At 39.9% G+C, this 27,222-nt stretch overlaps 1 protein-coding gene across 2 annotated transcripts; it reads left to right on the forward strand.

Annotated features, from left to right (window-relative positions):
- The first annotated feature begins 35 nt into the window (after positions 1 to 35).
- Positions 36 to 26,486, forward strand: Nucks1 (nuclear casein kinase and cyclin dependent kinase substrate 1). 2 transcript variants are annotated; one of them, XM_055598141.1, is made up of 7 exons: positions 36 to 268; positions 10,336 to 10,385; positions 14,208 to 14,313; positions 15,302 to 15,357; positions 18,371 to 18,523; positions 20,035 to 20,181; positions 21,410 to 26,486. In XM_055598141.1, exons 1-7 carry the CDS (start codon positions 252 to 254, stop codon positions 21,607 to 21,609), a joined length of 729 nt encoding a protein of 242 aa, XP_055454116.1. In that variant the 5' UTR covers positions 36 to 251; the 3' UTR covers positions 21,610 to 26,486. The 2 variants fall into 2 exon arrangements, with proteins under 2 accessions (XP_055454116.1, XP_055454115.1); XM_055598140.1 differs by having other exon boundaries at positions 39 to 268; positions 20,032 to 20,181.
- Positions 26,487 to 27,222: the final 736 nt, after the last annotated feature.

The following is a 27,222-nucleotide window of genomic DNA, read 5'->3' on the forward strand; positions in this document are numbered from 1 at the left end:
GTGTTTAGTTGCACCACGGCTTTGGCGCATTTTCGGCTGGTTTGATTCATCCATTTTGAAGAGACGGGGGAGCGGGGGGCTCGTCAGATCCAGGGGCCCGAAACAAGCAGCCGCGGACTCTGAGAAGCCAGCAGCTCGGGGCTCGGCAGCAGCGGCCCCGCCGGCCGGAGCGGGGGGGTGGGGCGCCGAGTGCGCGGGGAGGGGGGTCCTGGTCCTCAGCTCCTCGACTTGGTCGCGCCTCGACAGCGAACATGTCTCGGCCTGTCAGGTCAGTGCGGAGTCCCAGGCCCGGGGAGGGCTGGCCGGGCTGGGGCAAGTGGCGAAGGAGGTGGGCAACGGGCCTAGAGTCGTGCTCCTGACCACCAACGCGCGGCCTTCTCTCGGGTCCGCGCGCGCCCGTGCGCGTGGGTGCTCGGCGGCGCGCGAGGTGGCGGCGGCGCGCCCGTGCGCGTGCCTCCACCCAGCAGGGCCCGGGTCGGCTCTGCGGCCGCCCCGACCTCCGCCCTGGCCCTGTCGCGGGCGCGGCGCGCACTGAGCGCCCGGTAGGCCGCACCCCTGGGCCGTGCCGGAGCCAGTCACCGATCCGGGGACGACCACACGCGACCCCATCCTCCCGAGGCTTGCGGGCAGCCTAGCGTCTGGGCTAGCGGGTTGCCCGTGCCCCGCCTCCAAAATCGGGGTCGCGGCAGGCCCCGCCTCCTAGCCCGGCCTGGGCGGGACCCAGGCTTTCTTTTACCCCTGGGGCAAAAGTGAGTTTGACCCTAAGCCCGGAAACCAAGGGCCGCTGCTTCTTCTCCACCAAGGAGTTCTTAACGCGTTAACCCACCCCAAGTTCTCCCTTTCCTCCCCCTGCAAATGCCCTTCCTCAGGGGACGTGCGCGTTAACCGCCCGACCCAAATCCCGTGTGGTTCTCGTTCCCCCCTCACCGCGTGTACAGGTCTCCAATACTTCTGTAACCCTCTGTTTTCCTGTGTCACGTTAATCGCAAAGGGACTACGTTCCGCTAGCGATCAGACTTTTATTCATATGGTTTCAAGAAGTTTTTAGTTTTCTCTCGCTCGGCGGGCTCCCTTTAATGCCTTGGGTAGAGGGGTGAGGCCTCAGAGACGCAGAGACCGGGAGACCTAAGTCAATACATGTTACTCGGAAAGGAGTGGCTCCTTTTGCCTTTAGTTCTTGAGTGTTTTTACAGTTATCAATTATCTTTTCCTAGTTTCGGTATCGGAAGTATCTTAAGACCAGAGAGGTTTGGATCTGGCAACGGTCTTGTGTCCCACCTTTGTGTCTCCTGACAAGATGATCTACTATTAGTGGTAGTTTGGGACCCCATACTCACTCCTCCTACTCTCCGGGTGGAAATAACGGAGACTGTTGCCTACCTGCTTGCTCTTTCCATTCTGTTGCAAACCGCACCTCCAAAATTACCATGTCTTCTGTGAAAAAGCTTTACTGGCATTTGGGAAGTAGTCGGTATGACTGTTTATAGTGAATACTTTGGGGATTTAAAACTAACCAAAACTCTACCATCAACTCAGGATACTTAGGATTAGGAGACAGACACTATTAAAATTTTCCTTTTACTTGGAAGTAATTCCCATGTGGTGAAATTTTATTTAAGTTCACTTAATCTGTCTGAATTTGTATCTGCAGCTCAATTATTTTAGGCCTTAGATTCAAGTTAATTGCTTAATAGTCCCGGGGTTAGGAAGAAAGTGAGAAACTATGGGGGTTCTGGCTGGCAGCTTAACTGGGACCTGGATAACGTGTATCATGCATTAGTTGAGACTAGAACCTAGGTTATTTTGATGTTTTCCTTTTGCTAAACAGATGTCTTTATTTTTTATTTATTTCGGGGGATCGGGGCAGTTTCTCACTATACCACCTTATATGGAACTTACATGGAACTCTGTGTTCTAGGCTTGCTTTAAACTCACATCCGAGTAGTGTATGAGACGATACTACTCCCAAATTTAACTTTATAACTAACTGCTACTGGGTGGCCAAGAGTTTGAGTGGCTATTGTAGGTTAAATTAAGTAAAGATTACTGGAATGAAAACCTCCAGTTCACACTGAACATACAGATAGAGTGTGGGCATGAGCTGTTCGTTAATGTTAAACAATTCCAGGTAGTAGTTGGGGGTCGTAAAAAATGACCCCTTATTCCACAAAATAACCGTATTATTTGTTTTCTAAAAGGATTCTTTTGTTGAATTGTTTTTGTTTGGGTTTCATCGAAAGATTTTAAAAATAAGTGGTAAAATTGCTAGTAGTTGGCATCAGCTATCGATGACCTATGGTGCCTAGATTTTATAGTTAACAAAGTCCTAACCTCTACCATGACGTTTTTAACTTCCAGAGTGCTTTCATGACTCTTGAAAAGAAGGAAAGAAGTTGCTTTGCCCAGCACAGTTCTACACAGAGTTTTGTTAGGCCAGTGCTAGGCCCACACATCAGAGCACTTGGGGCAGAGGCAGGGAGATCTATGCATGGACTATACAGAGAAACCCTTTCTCACAAAACAAAAAAGAAATCCCCCTCCAAGACAGCCAGGACTGTTACACAGAGAAACCCTGTCTCGAACAAAACAACAAGGCCCCGGTTAAAGGGGAAATTTGAAAATTGGAGGTGTTTTAGATTTAGCAAATAAGTATAAGAACATGTTTAAGTGTATATCCCATTGTGTGCTTAGGGATGAGCCTGATTCCTTTTATTTTTAAGACATCAGGGATATCTTATAAAGCTAGATGTGCTGATTTATGTTTATTATTTCTAGCACTTGGGAGACTGAAGCAGGAATATGGAAGATACAAGGGCTACCTGACCTCATAAAAAAACCAAAAATAAGGAAAATACATAATACATTTACAAAGGCTGAATAAGGGGCAGGCTTTGCTTTATAAAAGCATAAATTGTTGACTCCTTCCACAGAGGACTGGTAGGCCTGGAACTCAAAAGAGCTACGTGTCACTGCTAGAATGTTGCCTGGTCTTAGTAGTCTTTTTTTTTTTTTTTTTAACCCTGAGCAGCCCTAGCTGTCCTGAAACTCACTTTGTAGAGCAGGCTGGCCTCGAACTCGGCAATTTACCTGCCTCTGCCTCCCAAGTGCTGGGATTAAAGGTGCGCACCACCACTCACTGCTTGGTACATATTTTTTAAGAGCTGAGCCATCTCTCCAGTCCATGAGACAAATTTTTTAGATGTAAATTATAAGACAAATTTATAATGTCTGGTTTTTTTACTGATAAATTACACCTTTACACCCAAATGTTCACTCTTAAAATGTTAATTTTACTGTTTGTGATAGGCTTTTGTAAAGCCAGCTGATTTGTAACTTAATGTGTAGTCAAGGATGACCTTGGGTTTCTGATTCTTCTGTTTCCTTCTGGAAGTAAACCTCTGATTGACAGGCCCGATTTGTATATAGTGCTAAGGTTTGAACACAGTTTTGTGTGTGATAAGCAAGCACTCAACCAATTGAGCTATAACTTAAGCCCTCATTCTACTTTTAAATAGATAATTAACTTTATGCACTAAAAAGTCCATTGATTTAAATAAACTCTGCTTTTTTTACTATTACTATTTGTCTCCCTATTACTATCAAAATCTACTGGGTTTGTGTGGATGTTGTTTTTGAGATAGATCTGGCTGTCCAGGAATTTGCTATGTTTAGTTTTTGGGTTTTTGTTTTATTTTTGTTTTATGAGACTTACTGATAGAGTGCTTGGCTGGTATACAAGAAGCCCTAAATTCTACCGGAGCGTCACAGAAAGGAAACAAAAAAGGGTTATTAGAGAGAAAAAAAAAAAAAACCTGTGAAAATGCTATTTTTATTTTAAGAGGGTTTTCAGTTTTACATCAGGATCTTGAAAATGGAGAAATCCGGACAGAATGATGTGTCAGTCAGATGGTCAGGTGTTGTAATGTCTCTGTTCTTGGCCTATTATGTTCTTCTTGTCCTTTTTTTTTTTTTTCTTCAGGGGAGGGAACTACTTTATTCATATGACATAGGTGAAGAGTGATGGCAGGCTGATGACATTTGCAGAAGATAGGAAGTTGGAAGAAATATATACATTGAAGTGGTGTAAGGAAGTTGTTGGAATTGTAGTGTGAAATCCACTGTGCAAAGGATTGTGTTAGCACCATAGAGTAGAATTAGTAGAAGAGCATAGCCCCAATTTATTCCCCATCCTGTCTTTTGTGAACATTGTTACGTTTACTTATGGGCATTACTGAGTATTGTTTTATCTTTTGCTCGGAGGAACTCAACTAGACCATGAAGAAGATCCTTGAAATTTGTGATGAGTGACTTGTTAAAACCATAGTATTTAGGGACTAGGCATGGTAGCACACACTTTTAATCCTAGTACTGGGGAGACAGAAGCTGGCAAATATCTGAGTTTGAGTTCAGCCTAGCCTACATAGTGAGTTACAGTACAGAGGGGCTATGTTGCAGAAAAACAAAACCAACCAAACAGAAACATAGTATTGACTTTGAAAGAAAAAAATGAAGCTAACAAATGTTAAGGAATTATCTGAGAAGGAAGGGATAGGATTGCAAATGGTAATTACAGTAGGTAGAACACATGACCTAGTCAGCAAATGGTAGAGAAGCAGGTTTGGGTTCTCTAAGTACCATTTAATAAATGGAATTTTCTTATTGTAAGCTACCTTGGATCATGAGTGGATCTTAGTTCTTTTTTGGGATTTCATTGACAAGATTCAAGGCTGAATGAAATTGTTCAGAATTCAGTATCCATAACAGAAGTTGTTGAATATTACTATTTGTCTCCCTATTACTATCAAAATCTACTGGGTTTGTGTGGGTGTTGTTTTTGAGACAGATCTGGCTGTCCTGGAATTTGCTGTGTAGACCAGGCTGGCCTCAGAACCCACACCTGCCTCTGTCCCCCACATGCTAGGATTAAAGGCATATACAACCACACCCAACTAACAGTATTTAAACTTTAAAGAAGTAATTTTTATTGAGCCTAGCTTGGGCTACAGAGTGAGATGCTTGCTCTCTAAAACAAAAAATATTTTCAGCCAGGTGCTATGGTCTGTTCCTATAATCCCAGCACATAAGAGGCTTAAAAGTAGAAAGATCACCAATATCAGACAAACCTGACCTCAAAAACATACATATTTTATACCAAAATAGAAAAGAAGGGGTTGAAGAGATGGCTCATTGATTAAGAACACTTGCTAATAAGGACCATTACAGACATGTGCCACCACTGCCCAGCTCCTAGGACCTTTCTTCTTTTTTCTTTTCCCTTCCCTTCCCTTCCCTCCCTTTCCTTCCTTCCTTCTTTCTTTCTTTCTTTCTTTCTTTCTTTCTTTCTTTCTTTCTTCCCCTCCTCTCCCCTCCCCTCCCCTCCCCTCTCCTCTCCTCTCCTCTCCTCTCCTCTCCTCTCCTCTCCTCTCCTCCTTCTCTCCTTCTTCTCTTCTTCTTCTCTTCTTCTTCTTACTAGACAAAGAATTTTATTAACCTTTTTTCAAACTTGATTTCCAGGCTGCTTCAGCTTAATTTGCTGTATGAATTGTGTATAAACAACAACTGAAAGGGCTGTAGTGTCCAAAGGTCTTGAACTTAAGGACCATGCTGCCCATAACTGTCTGTAACTCCAGCTCCAGGGGAGTTGACCCCCAGACCCTCTGGTCTCTTTCTTGAGCACCTGCACACATGTGTCATTTACTCTTACAAACAAATACCACTTTTCTGGTCATAGGTTATAAACAGTTTTTCTTAAAGGTAAAGCCTTCAAAAGTTTCTCTTCAGTGTACTTTTTTTCCCTAAGTGGCTCTTGTTAGAATTCTAGTTGGAAGTAAATTAAATGTTATAATCAGCTTTGCACAAGAATATAAATGCCTGAAAGATCATACACTTAGGTGTTAGGTTACAAGCTTTCTCTGTTATTGTCTATTTGCTCTTTCTTTTAAAATGCTGCATATGTACCAGTAAGTTGATTCAGAGGCCCAGTAACAGGTTTGAAAAGCATTGCTCTGCAGGATCTCATTCATCTAATAAATGAGATGTTGACCACCAATGAATGCGTGGAATTAGCATACTTGGGTGTGAGGGGGCCGGGTGTCAAGAGAGTGTTGGGTCCTCTGGAACTGACTGGAGTTACAGGTGGTCGTGAGCACCTGACTTGGGTGCTGGATCCAAACTCAGCCAGTGCTATTGATTACTGAGCCATCTCTCCAGCCCACAGAAAGTCAGTTTTTTATAAAATTAATTAACTCTGCAATAAAAGTAGTAATACAGTCAGCATTGTTTGAACTGTAGGTTGTTTATATATCTCTCTTGGGCCTGGCGAAGTGGCACATGCCTGTAATCCCATCACTCCAGGAGACAGAGGCAGTTGGATCTCTTGAGTTCAAGGCCGGCCTAGTCTACAAAGTAAATCTAAGACAGCCAAGGCTACACAGAGAAACTCTGGCTTGAAAAAAAGCAAAACAAAAATAAAGTCTCTTGGGGCCTTAATTTTTTTTAATAGCTGTGCTCTGTGTTGTGCGTATAGTTTAAGTCCTGATGATAGGGTTTGCATTTGACAGTCGATTGCCAGTGTTAGTTCAGCTTTCCTCACATAGATTTCAGATAGATGTGCAGACTTGTTACAAAACAGCAAAATTCTAGGGTTGTCATGGTGATACATAACTTTAATTCCAGTCCTCATAAGGCAGAAGTAGATGGGTAAGTTCAAAACTAGCCTGGTGAAATAATTTCAAAACTTGTTTTCTAGCTCAAACACTATTCTCCTTCACTCTTTCATTCTTCAGACAGAATTCTGTTTCTTACAGCAGACAAAAATAATGTTCCTGGTACGTGAAAATAACATTCTTGTTTGGTTAGGGTTTTTTGTATGTTTAGTTGGTTTTTTTCTTTTTTTCTCTTTTTAGGAGAAATTACACATTAATTTGTACAATATGTGGGTATGCATTTCACATCATGCATGTGGAGGCTAGAGGACAACTGTGGAAGTCATTTTCCTTTTCCACCATGCTGGTCCTCGGGTAATCAGAGTTGGTGACAAGTGCCTTTACCCATTTTACCAGCCCTCAACATTCTGTCACTATTTAGTAGAAAGAAATTGATAATTATACTTAAAGTTTTATTGCTTTGGGGTGTATTGAGACAGGGTCTTAGGTGGCTCAAGTGGCTTAGGTGGCTTTTGAACTCAGCTGTGTAATTGAAGATTTTGATAATCTGATCCTCCTGCCTTTACCTCCCAAATGGTGAGACAAGTTTGTTCCACCATGCTTTACTTTTAAAAGTCCTATCACCTTTAAAATTATTTCCCCTTTACCCATGTTCAGGACCAAATAGTTAATTGTAAGCAAGTATTCCCCACCCTCATTTAATTTGGGGTAGGGAACCACTAATAAATATACCCCAAGAGTATATTTTCTTTAAATAAGCAAAATCTTTCTGTATGGCACAGGCTGGCCTCACACTAACAGCAAAGTAATCCTCCTGTTTCAATATAAGTGTATAGATTATATCAGTTAAAGTAAATACAAATGCATCATTGAAATTTGAATACTTCTCGGTTGCTTGGGGAGGAGGTGGTCCCGATTCTTGTGTTGCTTGTTTCCTATGTTGGGGATTTTCTTTCTAGTACAAAGTTTTGGATTTGTTTGGATGGAATTTCAGTTGGCTTAAAGGATGGAAATTGCTATAATTCAGTTTGGGGCTATAGAGGTGGTTCAGTGGTTAAGAGAACTAGCTGTTCTTCAGATTACTCAGGTTCAATTATCAGCACCCACATGGTGGTGGCTCACTAACTATCCATAGCTCCAGTTTCAGGAGATCTAATGCCCTCTTTTGAACTCTGATTGAAAGATAAAATGGCTACTCTTCCCAACCTAAAAGGAAGCTTGAAAACTGCCATGTAAAGCTGGAAATAAGTTAACATAAAATAGGGAGATAGATGCTGGGCAGTGGTGGCAGGTACCTTTAATCCCAGCACTCGGGGCAAGGCAGGCCTAGCTCTGTGTTTGCAGTTATATAGAGAAAGTTCCAGGACAGCCACGACTACACACAGAGACCCTATCTTGAAAAACCAAAAAGAAAAACAAAAAGTAAGGAGATAGAAGTAATAACAACTGATATTTATTAGATAGTCATTACTTACTTTGCACTCATTCCCAGGGCAATCTTGAATAGCTTTGCTTTAAGGTTGATTTTTTTCTTGGTGTGGTAGCACATGCCTTTACTATGGAGGCAGGCAGATCTCTGAGTTCGAGGTAGCCAAGGCTATATGGTGAGACCCTGTTTCAAAAAACTAATGTGTGTGTCTATATTAGTGTGTGTGTATGCGTGTGTGTAAGTGTAAATATGTAGGTTTGTGCACAAGGAGTCCAGAGGAGTGGCTAAGATTCTTCAGAGCTAGAGTTAAAAGAGTCGTGAGCCATCTGCTGGGAGTAGGATTGGTCAAGAGCCACTTTAACCACAGAGCCATATCTCCAGCTCCATTCTTGAGTATTCCTCCTATTTTACAGTTGGAAAAAAAAAATCATGGTGATTGAGGGAAAATTCCTTACTCAAGGAAATAGAACCTGGCAGAATCCTGATGCAATCTAGTATAGTCATCTGTGTTGTGTTGAAATTCTGTATTTGCTCACGTTTCTGGTAGTTACTGTTACAACTGAAGAGTTAGTTCCACTTGGCATTTAAATAGCACTTTGAGACTAGGACTCTCTGCAACCCAGTCCACCTCAGACTCTGCCTTCCTGGGGGTGACAGGTGTGTTGCCACCATTTCTGGCTCCCTAGTAGGATTTTGATAAGACTTTGTTTGTTTTTGCTAGGAATAGATAGAACAGGACGTCTCATACCCTTGTACTTAAGTAATCCTTATAAATGTTAGATTTTGATCATGGTAGTTTTTTGTTTTGTTTTGTTTTTGTTTTCCAGCTACCACTTTCACAAGACCAGGTTCATAAAAAGGTACTTTAGCCATAATACAACAAGTGTGCAAATACACTTTTTTAAGTTCCTTATGTGAAATGCTGTATATGACCTATGCACATTCTCCCAGATACTTAACAATCATCTCCAGATTTCATAGTTTTCATAGAATAAAACCGAAGGCAAAATTGCATTGGTTGGGTGGGGTGCACATCTGTAATTGCAACAGTGGAGACAAGAAGCAGGACAGGACAGTCCTGAGTATGAGGTCAGCTTTTGTTGTACCCTGAGACCTGTCTCAGAGCGAGCACCAAGTTAGGCACCCTCAGGACCTGGAACTCCAGCTCCAAATCTGCACTCCATAGGTACCAGAACATATATGGTATACATGCATGTATATAAATAACTTACATATAAAATATATCTTTTTATAAAAGGTTTTATTTTATATTCACTTTACAGCCTGATCACTGTCCCCCTTCCTCCTTTTCTCCTAGTCCCACCCTCACATCCCCTCCACCAACTTCCCCTTCAGTTGTAGGACTAGGTGCATCTTCTCCCACTGGGGCCAGACATGGCAGCCCAGCTATGTGAAAAGGGATCCAAAGCAGGCAACAGAGTCAGACAGTCCTCGCTCTAATTGTTAGGGGACTCACATGAATAACAAACTGCACATCTGCTACATATATGTAGGTACAGCCCATGCCTGCTCATGCTCTTCGGTTAGTGAGCCCCCATGGACATATTTTTTTTTTTTTTTTTTTTTTTAGCATCATTTGACTTCACCAGTAAATTTTTTTTCTTCTGAAACTTAGTGTTAACATAATGTGGGAGCATTGCAGCATAACTATATTATACCTTAAAAGCTTTTTTTTTTTTTTAATCTAGCAGTAATCTTGTTTTTTCAAGTGTAAGTGTGTATATCACAGTAAAAAATAGTTGGTGACTATTACCTCTAACTCTGAGTTAGAGAACAGCCTTGTCTATATAAGCAAGTTCCAGGCAGCCAGGGCTACATGATATAGAAATAAAGAAAAAGAGTAAAATCACACTTAAACATCTGCCCTGGGGATGTAGTCATCTATGTGTAATATATACTACATACATGTGGTGAACAGGTTCATTTGCCAGTTCCGTTTTGGGGGAAGTGGAAAATGTAGAGCTTGGGAGAACAGTGTTTAAAGTTGTCGCTGAAGTGCATAGCATAAGTCCAAGAGGGTTTTGCTTTTGAGGTTTTTTTTGGTATTTTGTTTTTTTTGAAGGAGGGTCTCTGCCTACCTCTTTCCCAAGGAATTAAAGTAATGCACCATTATGCCTGGTCTAAGAGCTTTTCTTTTTATAAAACTAAAATGTGTATTCTGGTGTCTAAGAAATCAAACTTTTTTTTTTTTTAATCATTTAAATTTGTCTCTTTCTGCAGAAATAGGAAGGTCGTGGATTACTCACAGTTTCAAGAATCAGATGATGCAGGTATGTCTTGTGATCTTCTACAAGTCATGTTTTGTACTGCAGAAGTGTCAGCTTATGTGCTTTTTATCATGCTTTTAGAAGGCTTCTATTATTTGAGATTACCAGTCGTCTGTGTCAAACAAATCATGAACATGACCATTTTCTTTGAGATAAGTTCTGGGCCTAGGCTGTCCTTGAACTCAAAATGCTTTTGCCTTACCCTCACAATTACTGGATTGCAGGTGTGGGTATGTGTGTCACCATGCCTGGCTTTTACCTTTTTCTTGTAAATCATTGAAATAAACGTCTGTTTGTTTTTTGTTTTCTTGGGGGTTTTTGTTTGTTTTGTTTTGTTTTGTGTTGTTTTGTTCCTCTTACCTGGTTTTAAGATCCAAAGGTTAAATGTCCAGTGATTCTGATTCAGTGTTTATTTGTATAGAAAAATACCTACTGCTTGCTAGCTAAGCACAATAATTAATGTGAGCCAGAAGTCCCAACTGTTCAGGAAACAGAGACAGGTGGAGCACTTCAGCTCAGGAATTCCAGACCAGCTATGACATCATAGCAAGACCCTGATTCAAAAACAAGAATATTGTGCTGTTGCAGTTGTTATCACAGTAAGATCTCTGCGTGAGGAACTTGTGCTTTTTGTATAATGAAGTCAAATGAGCCTTTATTATCTGGTTTTACGTGATTAAATGTGTATCACTTTCTGTGGGGGAGTTTGCATTTATGCCTGTGCACCAAGTGTGTGCAGTGCCTGTACAGGCCATGGAAGGACTCAGACCCTGGAACTGTCGTTGGCTGCCATTAAGAGCTGCTCTATGGGTTCTAGGAATTGAACCCTTGTCATCTGAAAGAACAACCAGTGGCCTTAACTGCTGAGTCCCTAATTTTACTTTTGTTTTGTTTTAAAATATTTATTTATTATTTACACATTATTCTGCCTGAATGTGTACCTGCACGCCAGAAGAGGGCACGAGATCTCATGTATAGATGGTTGTGAGCCACCATGTGGTTGCTGGGAATTGAATTCAAGACCTTTGGAAGAACAGCCAGTTCTCTTAACCTAAGCCATCTCTCCAGCTCCCTAATTTTACTTTATAGAGATAATAATGTACCCCTTGAGAAGCCTTGGAAGATACACAGAAGAATTAAAAACTTGATACATAATTCTGTCTCTAAAGTAATACAAACTAATTAATTTTACACATTCCAGGAATTGTCCTAAATGTTTATGTTTAATAGCTTATTTTTTAGAGCAATGCTGTTATGGGATCTCATTTCATTTTGCAGTTAAGGAAACTAGAGTTGATACTTAATGTCCCTTAAGTTGACATGTAGCTGTTTTGACCTTTTTCCTCTCAACTTTGATCTTTTAAAAAATGTAGTTGAGGGACTGTGGTATGGCTCAGCAGGCAGAGGTGCTTAATGCCCAGCTTGACAATTTGAAATTGCTCCCCAGAATGCATACAGTGGAAGGAGAGAACTCATCTGGCAGGCATGCCATGCCATACACATGCAAATAAATGCTTGGCTGTTCTTTGGGTTTTGCTTTGTTTTGTTGTTTGGTGTTCTTTTTCTTTTTTATCTAAATGTGGCTAAGGGTCTTGCTGTAGGATTTTGGGCACTGCTCTTGTCTTTCTTGGGTCTGTTTTTCTTTTTCTTTTTTTTAAAGATTTATTTATTTATACAGCATTCTGCCTGTATGTGTGCCTGCACACCAGAAGAGGACACCAGATCTCACTGTAGATGGTTAAGAGCCACCATGTAGTTGCTGGGAATTGAACTCAGGACCTTTGGAAGAACAGCCAGTGTTCTCAACCTCTGAGCCATCTCTCTAGCCCCCCCTTTTTTAATTTTATTGTTATTTTTAAGGAGCAGAGGACCTGAGTTCAGTTCACATCATCCACAAACACCTGTCTCATGTGCGCATAACCACATACACACACAATTAAAATAATTGCTACTAATGGTTAGGATTAAATTCTAAAAATGGTTAGGGAATTTATAGTGAACCCAGAAATTTTAATAACTGCCAAAGTCCCAGGCTTACTTGTAGTTTCTCATCATTGTATGTGGAAGAGGGTAACAACTTTGGGAGTAATCATCAGTTAAGGTGCGATTTTCTTATGAGGCGTTTAAAATTGGAGATATTTTTCTATAGTTAAAAGTGTCCAGAGTGCATTATATTGTAAAAGGAACTTATATTCACCTGGTTCAGTTGTTGTCTTTGAGGATTATTGCCCTCTTCTGCTAAGGTAGGCCTAGTCCTGGAAGCTTCTAGCCTCTGTACAGTGTAACGTAGGCCTAGAATGTTTTCAGCCTGTGAGACACTACTTAGTAAGCTCACCCTTTCTTGTCTTACTGAGCTCAAAGCTGTCTGGTTCAACTCAGCTGTTCTGGCTCAAACTCCTCTCCCAGCTGACTTCTCAGCCCTCAAATACTGCTTGGGCTCAAACTAACTACAACAATCTTTTCTAATGTTCTGGTTCCTTCTCATTCTTTGGCTCATTCAGTTTTCACCGGAGTTCTCTCTTTTCAAGCCATCTCTTTATTACTATCCCAGTAAGCTGCCTCTTCTTTCTCATTGTGCCTTAAGTAGCTTCTATTTTCTTTCTCTTCTTGTGAAAGTTGGGCGTATCCTATTCTGTCAGGTCTTTCTATGATTCATCACTGTTTTTGCCACTCAGTTAGACATCACTTTCAAACATGTGCTTCCTTCTACCATCTCACTTTACCTTCATTGTTTGGGATTAAAGGTGTGTGCCACCACACCTGGACCTAAGCTTTTCTTACCTGAAACTTGCTCTATACCAGGCTGGCCTTGAACTCAGATCTGCTTGCCTCTGTCTTCCTGGCTTAAAAGTGTGTTTGTAATTCCAGTTGGATTGTACATACCTAGAAGGTCTTTGGATGTGATCTCATTCCTCTGCATTGTATATTTAATACTTCAGTTTAAGAGTAATTTACTTGATCACAGTATTGTGTTAAGAGTATAGAATTTGAAGCCAGGTGTGATGGTGCACACCCTTCATCTCAGCACTGAAGGCAGAGGCAGGCGGGAGGACAGCCATGACTACACAGAGAAACCCTGAAAAATAAATGATTATGGAATTTTAGGGTTTTTCTTTCTAAGATGTTTATGATAAAACCATGTTACTATAATTTCAGATAGATACAAAGATGTTGAAACGTGGGGAAATCATAAAGTAGATGGGAATGTTATAAAAGGCTGTGGTGTGGATGTATAAGATGTATGTGTATAAGAGCTAGACAATATGTAAAATGGAATTAAAATAGGTGGGACTGGGGAGGAATTCGTAAATTTTACTTCTTGTTGTGTGTGTGCTTGTATGTAATATGTATGTATAAGTGTGTGTACTCAGAGAGATCAGAGAAAAACTTTTGGGAATGAGTCCTACTGTGGCTTCTGAGGATCTAAGTTAGGTTTCAGGCTTGCACAGCCAAGTGCAGAGCCATCTTGCTGGTCCTTTTATTTTTATGGTAATAGAAATAGAACTCAGTCTGCTAGGTGCCTGTGTGTGCTTCTGTGCACAACATGCCTGCCTGCCAGCTACAGAGGTCAGAAGAGAGGGCATCAGATCCTCTGCATCTAGAGTTGTGAGCTACCATGTGGGTGCTAGGAGTCAAACCCAGGTCTTCTGGAATAATAAGCATGTGCTCTTAACCATTGAGCCATCTCTCCAGCCCCCACCCCTCTTTAATTAAAGAAAATACAGGGGAAATCTGGTCCCATTTATTTAAAAAGCATGAGGAGTAATGTGTGATTTTAGCATGTAAACATCATAATTAACTGAATTTGAAATTGTTCTGGTTTAGATGAAGACTATGGAAGAGATTCAGGACCTCCTGCTAAGAAAATTCGATCATCTCCTCGAGAGGCTAAAAATAAGAGGCGGTCTGGGAAAAATTCACAAGAAGACAGGTAGGAGACTTCATTGTTCTTATCTTCCTACTTACATTGTCAGCACTCTAAAGTGATGACAGTCTGTGAGCTATAAGGATGAAGTTCCTGTATGTAGTCTGGGTCTCACTTCAGACCTGCAGGTCAGCCTGTTTCCCAGAAGCAACTTGGTCTCAGCTTTGGATCAGAAGTGAGCTCCAGGACTGCTTCTTGCTCCTTTCTCAAACTTAAAGACATGAGCCAAAAGTGTGTTTTAACTTTGTAACTTGCTAGTTTAAGGTTGGTATTGATATTTCCTTGTAGTTCGTCCTCAGTCAGGTCAATAGCAGAGTAATAACCACAGCTTGTGGTGTTCTAAGCTCTGTGCCCTGTTGAGTTTTACTCTCACCTTTCCTAATGTTTTTTCTTATTGTGCTGCTATTTATTTCTATTAAAAATTGAGCTTTTCCTTGACTTTTCTCATTGAAATAACTAGAGAAGGTCATATACTTGGTCATAAGTTAGATATGTAAACTCTCCTTCGGTATTGGGACTTAGTTTGTTTTTCCATGAGAGTAAAATTATAGCTATTCACTAGATCCCTGTAATGTAAGGGAATAATTAAACAGTCTCATTCCTCAGCACGTTTGAACACTTTATATGTGAAAGGAATGAAAGAGATACTCTTCAGTGTTCTTTTAATTAAGATACCAGAAATCTGATTGGACATTTTTCCCCTAAAGACAAAGTGTTAACTTTTTAAACACAAAGCCTCATTGTGTACACTAGGCTGTCGTTGAATACACAGAAATCTATCTCTCTCTGCCTCCCAAGTGCTGAGATTAAAGGCAGGTGCCACTATACCCAGCTTAGGGTCCTGTTTAGGCTGGCTGGCCTAAAACACACTATGTAGCCCAAGATGGGCCTGAACTGATGTCAGTCCTGGGAGTGCACATGCAGCCATCATGCCCAGTGACCACAGAGCCTTTATGTAAGACTTTTCAGCATTTTTTTTCTATTTGCCTTACAGTGAAGACTCAGAAGAAAAAGATGTGAAGACCAAGAAGGATGATTCTCACTCAGCAGGTAAACCATATTTATTGCAGTAGGAAGAATTCATCCTTTATTAACAATCAGTTTTATATGTAAGATACCTTTTTATTAGGGTAGCTGAAGAGATGGCTCAGCAGTTAAAAACACTGGCTTCTCCTCCAGGGGACCCAGGTTTAATTCCCAGCACCCATATGGTAGCTCACACCAGTCCATAACTCCAGTTCCAGGGGACTTAACACCCTCACATGTATATACATGCAGGCAAAACACCAATGCCCATTTTTGTTTTTAACAAAATCTCAAACATTTGATTTTACTAATGGAGACTTGGGAGCCAGATGCTGGAGTGAAAGCCTGCTAGCTCAGAGAGACGGAGAAAGCACCCAATTGACCTTCTCCATAGTCTCAAAAACCCTCATACTAAGTGTCCCTCCATTCTATTTCCTTGTCTGTCTATCGGTCCTCTTGACTTCCTTTTACTCTCTATGGTTTTTTTCCTATGTCCACTCCCTGACAGCTGATTGCTGAAATGGGGGATTGCTGCAAAGTACAAAGCCGACCAAGGTTACATAAGGAAAACCTGTCCCAAAAAAATTAAAGGACTAGAATGCTGACTGTTTTTGCAGAGGATCTATTTCCATTGCCCACATCTGATGGCTTACTACTTTCTGTGACTCTAGCTCTGGGGAAATGGAGTACCAGAGGCCTTCTCAGTCACCTATGTTCACATGTACATAGTCCACATTTATGCATAACTAAAAGTAAAAATAACTCAGCAGATAGAGGCAGGTGGGTCTCTGAGTTTGAGGACAGCCTGCCTGGTCTACTGTATGACTTCTAGGCTAGCCAGGCTACATTCCATAGAGAAAGGGACCCTGTAATTAAAAAAAAAAACTAAGAAAAAGGTAAAGTTTTGTTTTGTTTTTTAATTAATGGGGAATAGCTGTGGATAAGAATAATCTGTTGTGTTTAACTCTTGAGGTTTGAAAGTTGTATTCCTTACTGCTTCTGGCTACTTGTTCTGTACTTGTGTTAAGCACAACTCCTCCCAAGTTGGTTTCATTTAGGGTCTGCCATAGTCAGCTTTATTCCCTAATTGTCTCTAGAAGAAGTAGTTAAACATTGACCATGCAGGGGAGATCCCTACAAAGCCCAACCAACTAGTTTAGGAACTCTTGATAGTCAGTAGTTACTAGAAAGTGGCCATGCTCTAATGGAAGGCCTTATACCATTCACATGTGGACAGCATTAGTTAGACTCACTGGCTTATTAAAACACACATACGGTGAAATTAAGAGGGGTCTGTTTTGGGAGTGAGCTAGAGGATGTAGGAATAGAGTAATAGGGGATAGATTAGATCAAAATGAAGTGTATAGCTGGACATGGTAGAACACATCTGTAATCCCTGCACTCAAAAGGCAGAAACAGGCACATCTCTGTGAGTTTGAGGCCAGCATGGTCTATAAAAGCAAGTCTGGGACAGTCAAGGCTACGCAGAGAAACCCTGTCTGGAAAAAAAAAAAAAAAAAAGAAAAGGACTATATGTTTCTATTCTCACAGAATAAATAAAAGGCGTACTGTGTTTTTTATTTCTAATATGTATATTTTGCCTGCATGTATGTTTATATACCCTGTACATGGCTTGGATTCACAGAGACCAGAAAAGAGTGTGAGATCTTCTGGAGCTGTAGTTACAGGTGGTTGTGAGCTGCTACCAAGTGGGTGCTGGGAATTGAATTTGTCCTCTTCAAGAGCAACAAATCCTCTTATCTGAAGAGCCACCTACTAAGCACTCCGTTTTGTTTTGTTTTTAAAGATTTTATTTATTTACGTGAACATCTGCATGCCAGAAGAGGGCATCAGACCCCAGTATAGGTGGCTAGGAGCCACCATGTGGTTGCTGGGAATTGAACTCAGGACCTCTGGAAGAGCAGACTGCTCTTAACCACTGAGCCATCTCTCCAGCCCTTTGTTTTGTTTTTAAAGGAAAAAAAAAAAAAACTAAGAACAGGGCTTGGTATTGCATACCTGTAATCCCAGCACTCAAGAAGGCAGAGGCAGGTAGCTCTCTTGTGAGTTTGAGGCCAGCCTGGTCTGCAAAGTGAGTCCAGGACAGCCAAGGCTACACAGAGAAACCCTGTCTCAAAAAAAATGAAAAAGAAAGGGGGAAAACCCCATTCTGCCTCTGAGTGTGAGGATTACAGGCAGGAGGATCTCTGGGTCCCAAGGCTACACAGAGAAAAATAAAAAATAAAAACCCGAAGGAAGGAAGCTCAGCCTAGAGCTAGTAGGCTAGCAGCCTGCCCTTGATTTAGCAGATTAAACAACTGTATTGATGGAGCATTAATTAATTCATTGTGGTATATGAGAGAAAAATTTTATAAGCCTGTCCACAATCCTTAGCTAGCTCATCTAAACGTGTTTTTAAAGATTTCCCTCTGCCTATCTCTAAGTTGAAAAGGTCACCCAATTCATTATAAGGAGTAGTAGTTTAGCATTGTTTTTCAGTGTTTCTTATCTCAAGATAGAGATAAATGGAAGTTAGGCTCCTTCTTTTAAAATATTTTTCTGACTTTATCTTCTAAAATCACTATACATAGGATTTCTGTGTAATTGATGATTTTAGGATTAAATAGTTATAAATTTACAGTGTTAAAGGAACTGTGTGTTCATAGTTTTTAGTTCATAATTCAGTTTTCCAGCTTTTCTAGAGTGCATGCTAGAAAAACTAAGCTAGGCATGATGGCAGAGGCAGGCAGCCCTCTGTAATTTTGAGACCACCCAGATCTTTATATACCACAAGTACCTTTGTTTTTAATTTAACTTGATTCTTAACATTAGCACTCTATATTTTCCAAGATTTTTTTAAAATCAGTCTTTTTAGTACAGGTAGATCTTGAACTCTCCATGCTCTAGATGGGGTCACAGATGTGTGCCACCATACCTGCCTTTAAGAAATTTTTAAGGATAAATTTTATTCCTCTTTGAATGAAGTGAAGCTGTTTCTTATTTTGATTGTTGTATCACAGTAACTTTTATATTGCAGAAGACAGTGAAGATGAAAAAGATGATCATAAAAATGTACGCCAGCAACGACAGGCAGCATCTAAAGCAGCTTCAAAACAGAGAGAGATGCTCTTGGAAGATGTTGGCAGTGAGGAAGAGCCAGAAGAAGATGATGAGGCACCATTCCAGGAGAGTATGTGAAGTTACCTACTGTTCTTTAGTCATTTGTTTAGGTGTGCTCTTGTATATCCTGTGTTGACCTCAATTTAGTGTAGCTGAGGATGACTTTGAACTACTGATCTGCCTGCACCACTGCTCCCAGTTTTATGGAGAAGTGGGGATCTATCTAACCTGAGGCTTTGTGTATGCTAGGCAAGCACTCTGTCATTGGAGCTTCATCTCCATCCTGCTCCTTCTTTGCAATTGTAGTTTTTTACTTTGGTATTTTGCTAAATGTTTTATTTCTTAAACTGGGCAGATGCGACCTGCTAAAAGATAAAATTGTGCAGCTACGTGCAGTGTCACGTTCTTTTAATCCCAGCACTCAGGAAGCAGAGGCAGGCAGATCTCAGTGAGTTCAACACCAGCCTGAAGTGTCTTCCAGAGTAAGTTCCAGGACAGCCAGGGTTACCTTGTAAGACCCTGTCTCAAAACAAAAGAATAAAACAATGGGGATAGATGCCTCAGCTTTCCCTCCTCCACAGTATCCAACATCCTGTTCTAGAGCATCCCGCACATATGTATAAGTGAAAGATAAAAACAAATGTTTGGGTTTTTTTTGTTTTGTTTTGTTTTGTTTTAAGATTCAGTAGAATTTGGCAATAGATCTGTTCAATCTTGAACTTAAAAGAGATGACTGCATTTGGTACTTATTAATATTTTTACATGACCAGAAAGTCTTAACGGTTATCCATCATTTATAATAGTCTCTACTCTAAGAAACTTGTGTTCAGACACTGACTAAACAATAACCTTTAATGATGAGCACTATGTTTACAGTTTGCATCTTAGCCTGGCAGAGGATTATAGACCACTTCAACTTGCCAAAAAAGTTACAGAATTTATATTTTTTTCACATGTTAGCATTGTTTTCTTGTTCCTTATTCAAGGTTGGTATTAAAATATACCAGGTAAGTTCAGGCTTGTTTCAACAGTATACATGAGAGTGATAGAGCTAACAAGAGTTACTTGGTATTTAACGGTTTCCAGGTTTGTATTTTTGCAGTACTAGGGTTCGATGTCAGAGTCCTACACAGTGAGTGTAGCCAAGTGCTGTACCTCTGTTCATCCCAGCCTTGTTTGGTCTCAAGGAAACCATAGCTGCCTTCAAATTTGCCATCCTCTGACTTTAACCTCCTGAGTGTAGGGACCAGATCGGGTTCAGTTTTTATTCAGATTATTGTGTCTTCTCTGTTCTGTTTTCAACCAGTTCTTCACAAGAGTCATTCATAATTTTTTTTTAAAAAATTAAAGTAATTTAGAACAAGTCAGTCATCTATTATATGTAAGATCCATACTATACCCGCTCTACATTGGGCCAGGGGCATTCCAGCGAAGTTCGTGGTGTAGCTCCTGATTGAATCCAGTAGTATTTAACTCCCAAATCCTATTCCTCCCGTCATTCTCAGCACTCTCTCCCTTTGTTCACTTGGAAGGATGTATACATTTAAGTTGGACGTTGAAATTCTTCTTTCCTCTCAGAAGATTCTGGCAGCGATGAAGATTTCCTAATGGAAGACGATGATGATAGTGATTATGGCAGTTCAAAAAAGAAAAACAAAAAGATGGTTAAGAAGTCCAAACCTGAGAGAAAAGAAAAGAAAATGCCCAAACCCAGACTAAAGGCTACAGGTGAGACCTGTGAAAGTAAAACCACATTTCTGCCTTAAAAATGCTTTCAAGAACTAAACTTAGGTCTCAGCATTGGCCTTTTATTTGGTAGAAATACAAGAAATCCAAAGTTCACATGTGGACTGGAGAGATGGTTCTGTGATTAAGAATACATACTGTAGCCAGACGTGGCTCACGCCCATAATCCCAGCACTTGGGAGGCAGAGGCAGGAGGATAGCTGTGAGTTCAAGGCAGGCCTGGTCTACGAAGCCAAGGCTATACAGAGAAACCCTGTCTCGGAAAAAGCAAAGAGCTCATACTGCTTCCAGAGGACCTAAGTTCAGTTCCACAGCATATCAGGTCACCTGTGACCCCAGCTGGCATACAGGCACATACATATGTACATAATTAAAAATAAGTTTTGAAGAAAAAAAAGAATGGGCTGGAAAGGTGGCTCAGTAGTTAAGAGCACTGGCTGCTCATCCAGAGGACCTGGGTTCAATTTCCAGCATCCACGTGGGAGCACATGGCTGTCTGTAACTTTAGTTCCAGGGGATCTTACACACTCACACAGACATGATTACAGGCAAAACATCATTGCACATAAAAGTAAAAATTAAATTTTATATGTATATGATTGTTTTTTTTATAAAAAGAACCTGTGGAGTTGGCCTATATGTTGAGAATAGATTGCTTGTTTCAGGCATTGTTCCTCACTGCTCATAGAGCATTGACTGTTCTGGGGTCAGTCTCAGCAGATAGGGAAGGCTCTCTGTTCCCGTCTCTATCTCATCCTCTGTCAGGATTAAATAATACTGACAGTAGAAACAAAACTAACCATGACAATAAGGATTTATCTTCTAGGTCTTCAGGGCTTCTACCAGGTACTCTCCTAGTTGGACCTAGTTTATTAAATCTATATTATATTATTAAAGCCTGTATTTGCTTACAAATCAAATAGAATTATTACAAATAAAATCTGGCAAATAGAATTAATGAGATTCTTATTTTAAAACTTTATTCATCTCTTCATAGAGGGCAATGGGACTCTAAAAACTGGCTCTAGTTTCTGCTCAGAAGTTGCATTATCCTCATTAGGAGTAATAGGCTTTTTCTATAGCCTTGTGTTTTCTTTTTAGTGAGATGGGATTGTTTTTTATACTAATAAACTTATTATTTTTTGGAGCTTATTTTTTAAAGGCATTTTGTTCTCTTTCCTTCCCCAAATTGCTACTTTGTGTATTTCAGTGACGCCAAGTCCAGTGAAAGGCAAAGGGAAAGTGGGTCGCCCCACTGCCTCTAAGGCATCAAAGGAAAAAGCTCCTTCTCCCAAAGAAGAGGAGGAGGAAGCAGAAAGCCCTCCAGAAAAGAAGACATCTGCAAGCCCCCTACTCGAGAAGTCTGGAGATGAAGGGTCTGAGGATGAAGCCCCATCCGGGGAAGATTAAAAGTGATGTTTGGGGAGAGATTTTATTAAAAAACAAAAAAAGGAAACCTACATAGGACATGGTTTGGGCTGTGGCTTGACTCATGGGCTTTCAGTGCTATTTCATTTGTCTAAAATAATGTTTATCTGTCTCACTATCAAAACCATTGTATGTTGAAGTGTTTAAGTTGCCATTTTGTTTTACGGTTTTTATTCTTTGCCAATCCCTCCCCTTCTCCCAGTGAAAGCCATGTGAATTAATTGACTGTTTCATCTTTGTATTTTTAATGAAAGGAAGAAAAACCACGCTGTAAAGCAATAACATTTGAGATGAACGCTATGGAAACTTTGCTTTTTGTTAAAGAATATCAACTTGAACAATAGTTCAAAAAAAAAAAAAAACTAGAAAGGTTTTAATTGAAAATGATTGTTATTTCTTTTCCTGTACTTTTGACAGACCAGTTGTCATTTAACATGAGCTTATATGTCCAAAGTATAAATGTTGAAAAGAATCATGACTAAATTTATACTAGTGAGGCAGTTGGAAGGTGAACATGAATTCTGGATTAACTCAGTACTCACATTATTTCCCCAGGTGTAGAGGGAATGAGTTCCCAAAGCTTATTTGGGAATGTGGGCTTTCTTGTTTTATATTTGTTATTCTCAGAGTCAGTGGTCCTTTTGTCTCAATAACTGTTTTGTTTTGTTTTGTTTTTAAATGGACCACCAGAATCACTCTTAATTTTATGTCATTCATGTTTTCATTGATTCATGTTTTTAAAAAATATATATCCTGTTTTTTGGATAAAGTTTTTCCAATGATCAAAAATTAAAGAGATTTCTTAGCATTTCAATGACTACACCTCACAGTGCACTTCTTTACAGGCTAGCAATGTCAAAGTTTTAAGCAAATAAAGTATGAGTTAGTGTGAAGCTCAGATACAAAGGATTGAGATTTATCCTTTACGAATACAGGTAATTAAAATAAGGGCCCATGAACCAGGCTGTTTTTATTTGGGGATAGAAAGTTTCCTTTTGATATTTCAGTCTTTACTTTTGTTCATAGTAACATGATATGACATAATCTCACACTTCCACTGCTTTCGTACTATGGAGCTTGATTGCTTCTTAAAGTTGGTCTGACTCCTCTTTTCTGTTCATGTTTCTTAGGCAAGAGCCTGAGCCTCAACGGGTTGAGCAAACTATATATTTTAACAGTGCCTATGTGCCATTGAAGTCTAGACACCTTAGCAAAGCATCAGGACATAGACCTGTAGGTTTGATCCTCCACATTCAGATCCCATGCACCAATAGAAGCAGAGTCCTATTATGCTACTAAATTAAAGATACAGTGGATTAATTTCTGTATATTTTTCTGCACTTAAGCTAAATTTGCTTCTTCAGTATTCTGCTTTTGTGTTTTGTTGTTTTTTTTTTTAAGTGACGTATTTGTCTCAAACAATGTCATTTTCTCATAGGTGTTCATAGGACAAAGGGTTATTTAAGAAATATTTTTTACTCTGGTTTTTAAGACACTTTAAAGAACATTCTTAGATCTGCTTTAAAAATAAATAAACAAGTAAAACATCTAGTGGCAGAGAGTCATTTCAACCCTGCACTGTTAATAAATGAGTATTAAACATGGCCAAAAATAGATACTTGAACATAAGCAGTTGGATTATTATGTAATGAAATATATAGTTGTGAGCTATGTAGTGGGGTATTACAGATTATTCTATTTGCTTTAGTGGGCTTGCTCAGGTACCCATCCTTAAAGAAAGGAGACTCAAGGTTTCCACCAGGCATCTCTCCCTTTTAGGGGTTTATAACTCAGTCTTACATTCCTAGTGACATTTGGGCTTTACTTAGCTTATATTTCATGAAAATTTATGGGTAGGGTCTCTCTCAATTTTAGCCTCAAATTTTTAACAATTTCTTTAATATATCAATCTGCACTAACATCTCTGATTTTATCTACCTGTAATTGAGAAATAATGTCTTCTAGGTTAGTTGTGTAAAATGTGTGTCTAATTGGACTACTTGTTTAGAGTCCCTTTTAAAGCTAATTCATTAGATTGAAAATTATATTTTTTAATTACAGGTTTGTTGGGTTGTTTGGTGTCTCAAGTGAACACACAGGCTCAGAATGACTTTTGCTTTCACTTTTTTAGTGGTTTGTAACACTGGTCTTCTCTTCAAATCATGCATGCAAATAGGAAGACATTTAATGTGACTCAACTGGAAACAGGTGCTCAGCAGTTGGCTCTAATAACTACATGAGGGTATGTCATAGCTATAAGCTCATAATGACTGGCCCTTGGCACCTCCATGTTTTATTTTGTGTCCTCTTTGTTCCCCTCCCACCCTCACCCATCCCCAGTGTGCCTGTAGTGAAGTGGCAATGCGTCCATCACCTTATTTTGCAGTGCTCAGGAATGGGATGTTTATTTGAAGGTGCCTATCTGTTATCGAAGCTCAGCTAGGTTTACCTCTTAACAGATTGCAGTAGCTCTGCTGACTAACACTACATTCTAGTTTTCCTGGCTCTGTTAAAAGCCTCTGTCTCGCTCAGTGGTAGCTCACTGCTGCTTTTAACCCTTCACCTCAGATGGGCTTTAAATGTCCGCTGAAACACTTACTGCTTTCATACTTCTCACTCCGTATTAACCTTGCAAAAGAAAACTAATGGTAGGATGTTTCTTCTTCCACAAACACCTTTTCTTAAAAAATGGCAACAACAACAACAAAAAAGTGCCAGTTTTTGTGTACCGCAGGCTGGCCTCCAACTTACTACATGGCTGATTTTTAAACTCTTGGTGGTTTGGTTTTTTGTTTTGTCTTTATTTTTTTTGTTTGTTTGTTTTTGTTTTTCCAGTCTTCAATACTTATATTTTGTACTAATTCAGAAAGCATTTTCTTTTTCTTAACGTAACGTATCAGTAGTGGAATTTGAGGTTATACTCTTAGAAGGACTTTTGTTTGGATGGATATAGTCAGCTGAACCTAACTTTTTTTTTTTTTTTTTAGGCCTAGTTTCACTTTGTAGCCTCGCTGGGAATCCTTCCCCTAGTCTCAACTCTCCACTGCTGGGATTAATGCCACCATGACTGGTGACACTTTTTAAATAAGGGTTTTTTTAATTTTATGCCCATGAACATGCAGGTGACAAGTGGAATTTTGGCCTACAGGTTGGAGAGGGGAACCGTGTCAACAAAGCTCAGGCTTAGGGGCCACTCAAGAGCAGATTTTAATAGTCAACACACAGCTTTCTTGCTGCTGAAGGGTCAGTGCCCAGTGCCTATAACAGTTCTCTTTACATGTAGCACCAGAAGAAATCCAAGCTAGGCACTTCATGGTGTGTAGAAGGAGGTCAAAAACAAGCAGTCTGTGGTTCTTGCCAAAAGGGAGGGAAAGTTGCTTTGGTTGCTCTTGGGGGTGGGATATTGTCATTTTCTTTGGAGGAAGCTGCTGAGTTACTTGAAGATAGGAAGTTTGTTTTTTGAGTTTGGGATGTCAGACTGTCAGTAGCCATGTTTCTATTTCAACCTCCTTTTCCCTTTGTCTTAGAAAACAAAATACATAATTCTCAATATCAAGTTCATATATTACACTTTTGTTCAAAGCCTAATTCACAGTGGTGCTGATTATAATAACCACTATGGGGGCAGAATCCTGTATGCCTACCTGTTGCCATGCCACTGAGTAACAAACTGATGACATCTGAGCATGCTCTCTGTGGCTGTAGAGCATCACAGTGGTGTAGACACTTTGTATATTGGGTGAGGGGGGTTTTCTAGATTATAGGGGAGGGTAAATAGTTTTGGGTTTGTTTTGTTTTGTGTTTTTTTTTTTTTTTTTTTGGTGGGTTGGGGAGTATAGTACTCAATTATGCCCTGAAAATAACATGTATAAACTGCTAAAGTGTATGGGTGTGGGTATGTGTGAGTGCGTGTTTGTAAATGTCTGGCAATTTAACCTTTGTCTTCTGGAAGTTAGTGAATTTTTCTCCTTTTTCCTCTGGAAGAATTTGTTACAAAATTTGTAAATAAGAGCGCTACCTAGTTCGTTGACCATGAACATGTTGCAGCAAACCTTACCTGCTTCATTCTTGCAAGGTGTAAGTCTTGCCAGATTACACAGCCACCGCAATCTCAGTAATTGTTTGCCTTGATTCATCTTTTAGATTTAATTTGCCAGTCCTAAAAACTCCTAGTCTTCCTCGGTTTTAGTTCATAATCTTTCATCTGAGCAGAAAGGATCAAAGAGCTAGCCTATCTGTCTTAGGCTTTGGGCTGAGAGTCTGGCATCCTGTTCTTCATACTGCATGCATTGTGGCTAGATACATGATCAGACAACAGAGGGTTGGGCATTCTTGCAATACCTTAGCAGTGCTGAAATATACAGCATGGTACTAAGGAAGTTAAAGTTTGAATGTAACCACTTTATTTAAAGGGTTTTTTTTTTCTTTAATTTAAATGAAACCGAGTTGAAATGAACATGATTTTGTTGACCATGTTCGTAAATTATAGATGCAACATGCATTGGTAGAATTGTGTGGTGGTCTGGTGTGATACTTCATTTACATATCCCAGTCTGTATGTATTTGCATAAACAGAAAACCAAACTCCTGCTTTGCTCTGATTGGAGGATTTCCAGGACTGCTGTCTGCTCCTGAACCTTGTTTTAAGTACGTGTATCCTTTGCTTGTATTTTGTATTAAAAAATAAGGAAAAGAACCTCTTATTATTGAGCATGTTGGCATTGTCCCCTTTATTATTTTTTTTTTTTCCTCTTTTGGGGACATGAAGCAAGTTACTCTTTTTCTGTATCTTTTTCTTTTGTAAACCTTTTGGTTTGTTTTGTTTAAAAATGGCTTTATAAAAGGGCTTTTGTAACCCAGATGTGTGCTCTGTGTGCTTCTTGGGACATTCACAACAGATACACTGACTCTTGTACAGCAGTTTCCTTGGTCCATCACTGCTAATCTGACTTGAAGGATGGACAGCTGTTTCCCAAATTGTTTAGAAACTTAACAGTGACAACCTGTGTTGAAAAAGGAATGCGTATCTTGACCCAGAAGTTAGTGTTTAGGAACATTGAATTAAGTGACAATAGGTTGACTAATTTCTGATGGAGAGGGATTGGGTATGTTAGGATCCCTTGTCTGCAATTCAAATTCAACAACCAGATGTATAATGAAACTTAGTACTTTCAATGCTCACAGGACACATTTCCATTCATTGTCAAATACCCTAGAGCTACACTAAGCCATCTTGTGACAGACAATACCAGACCAGCTCTGACGTCAGAATCACTTTCTAAAGAAAAAGTGCCTTTCCGAAAGGTAAAGGACTGCAGTCTGGTCTTGTAGTATGTTATTGCTTAGATGGGGAAACATGGTGTATGATCCCTCTTCGAAACTGAACTGAGACTAGCTATTTGGTAATCCCCACCAACAACAACTTTTTCTCTTATTTGCTTGCTGAAATAGCCAAACATTGTTCTTGTATCTTTGTGGTGATTATATGTATGTATGAGTGTGTATATGTGTGTGTGTGTGTGTGTGTGTGTGTGTGTGTGTGTGTGTGTATATATATATATATATATATATATATATATATATATATATATATAT

The sequence above is a fragment of the Psammomys obesus genome, unplaced genomic scaffold (genome assembly GCF_907164565.1).
Source record: "Psammomys obesus unplaced genomic scaffold, mPsaObe1.curated_primary_1811, whole genome shotgun sequence".
Classification (NCBI taxonomy): Eukaryota; Metazoa; Chordata; class Mammalia; order Rodentia; family Muridae; genus Psammomys; species Psammomys obesus.

Coding starts and splice junctions, on each gene's coding strand:
- Nucks1 (XM_055598140.1), top strand. Junction 15,358..18,370: donor GGATGATTCTCACTCAGCAG/GTAAACCATATT, acceptor TTTATATTGCAG/AAGACAGTGAAGATGAAAAA. Junction 18,524..20,031: donor TGAGGCACCATTCCAGGAGA/GTATGTGAAGTT, acceptor CTTTCCTCTCAG/AAGATTCTGGCAGCGATGAA.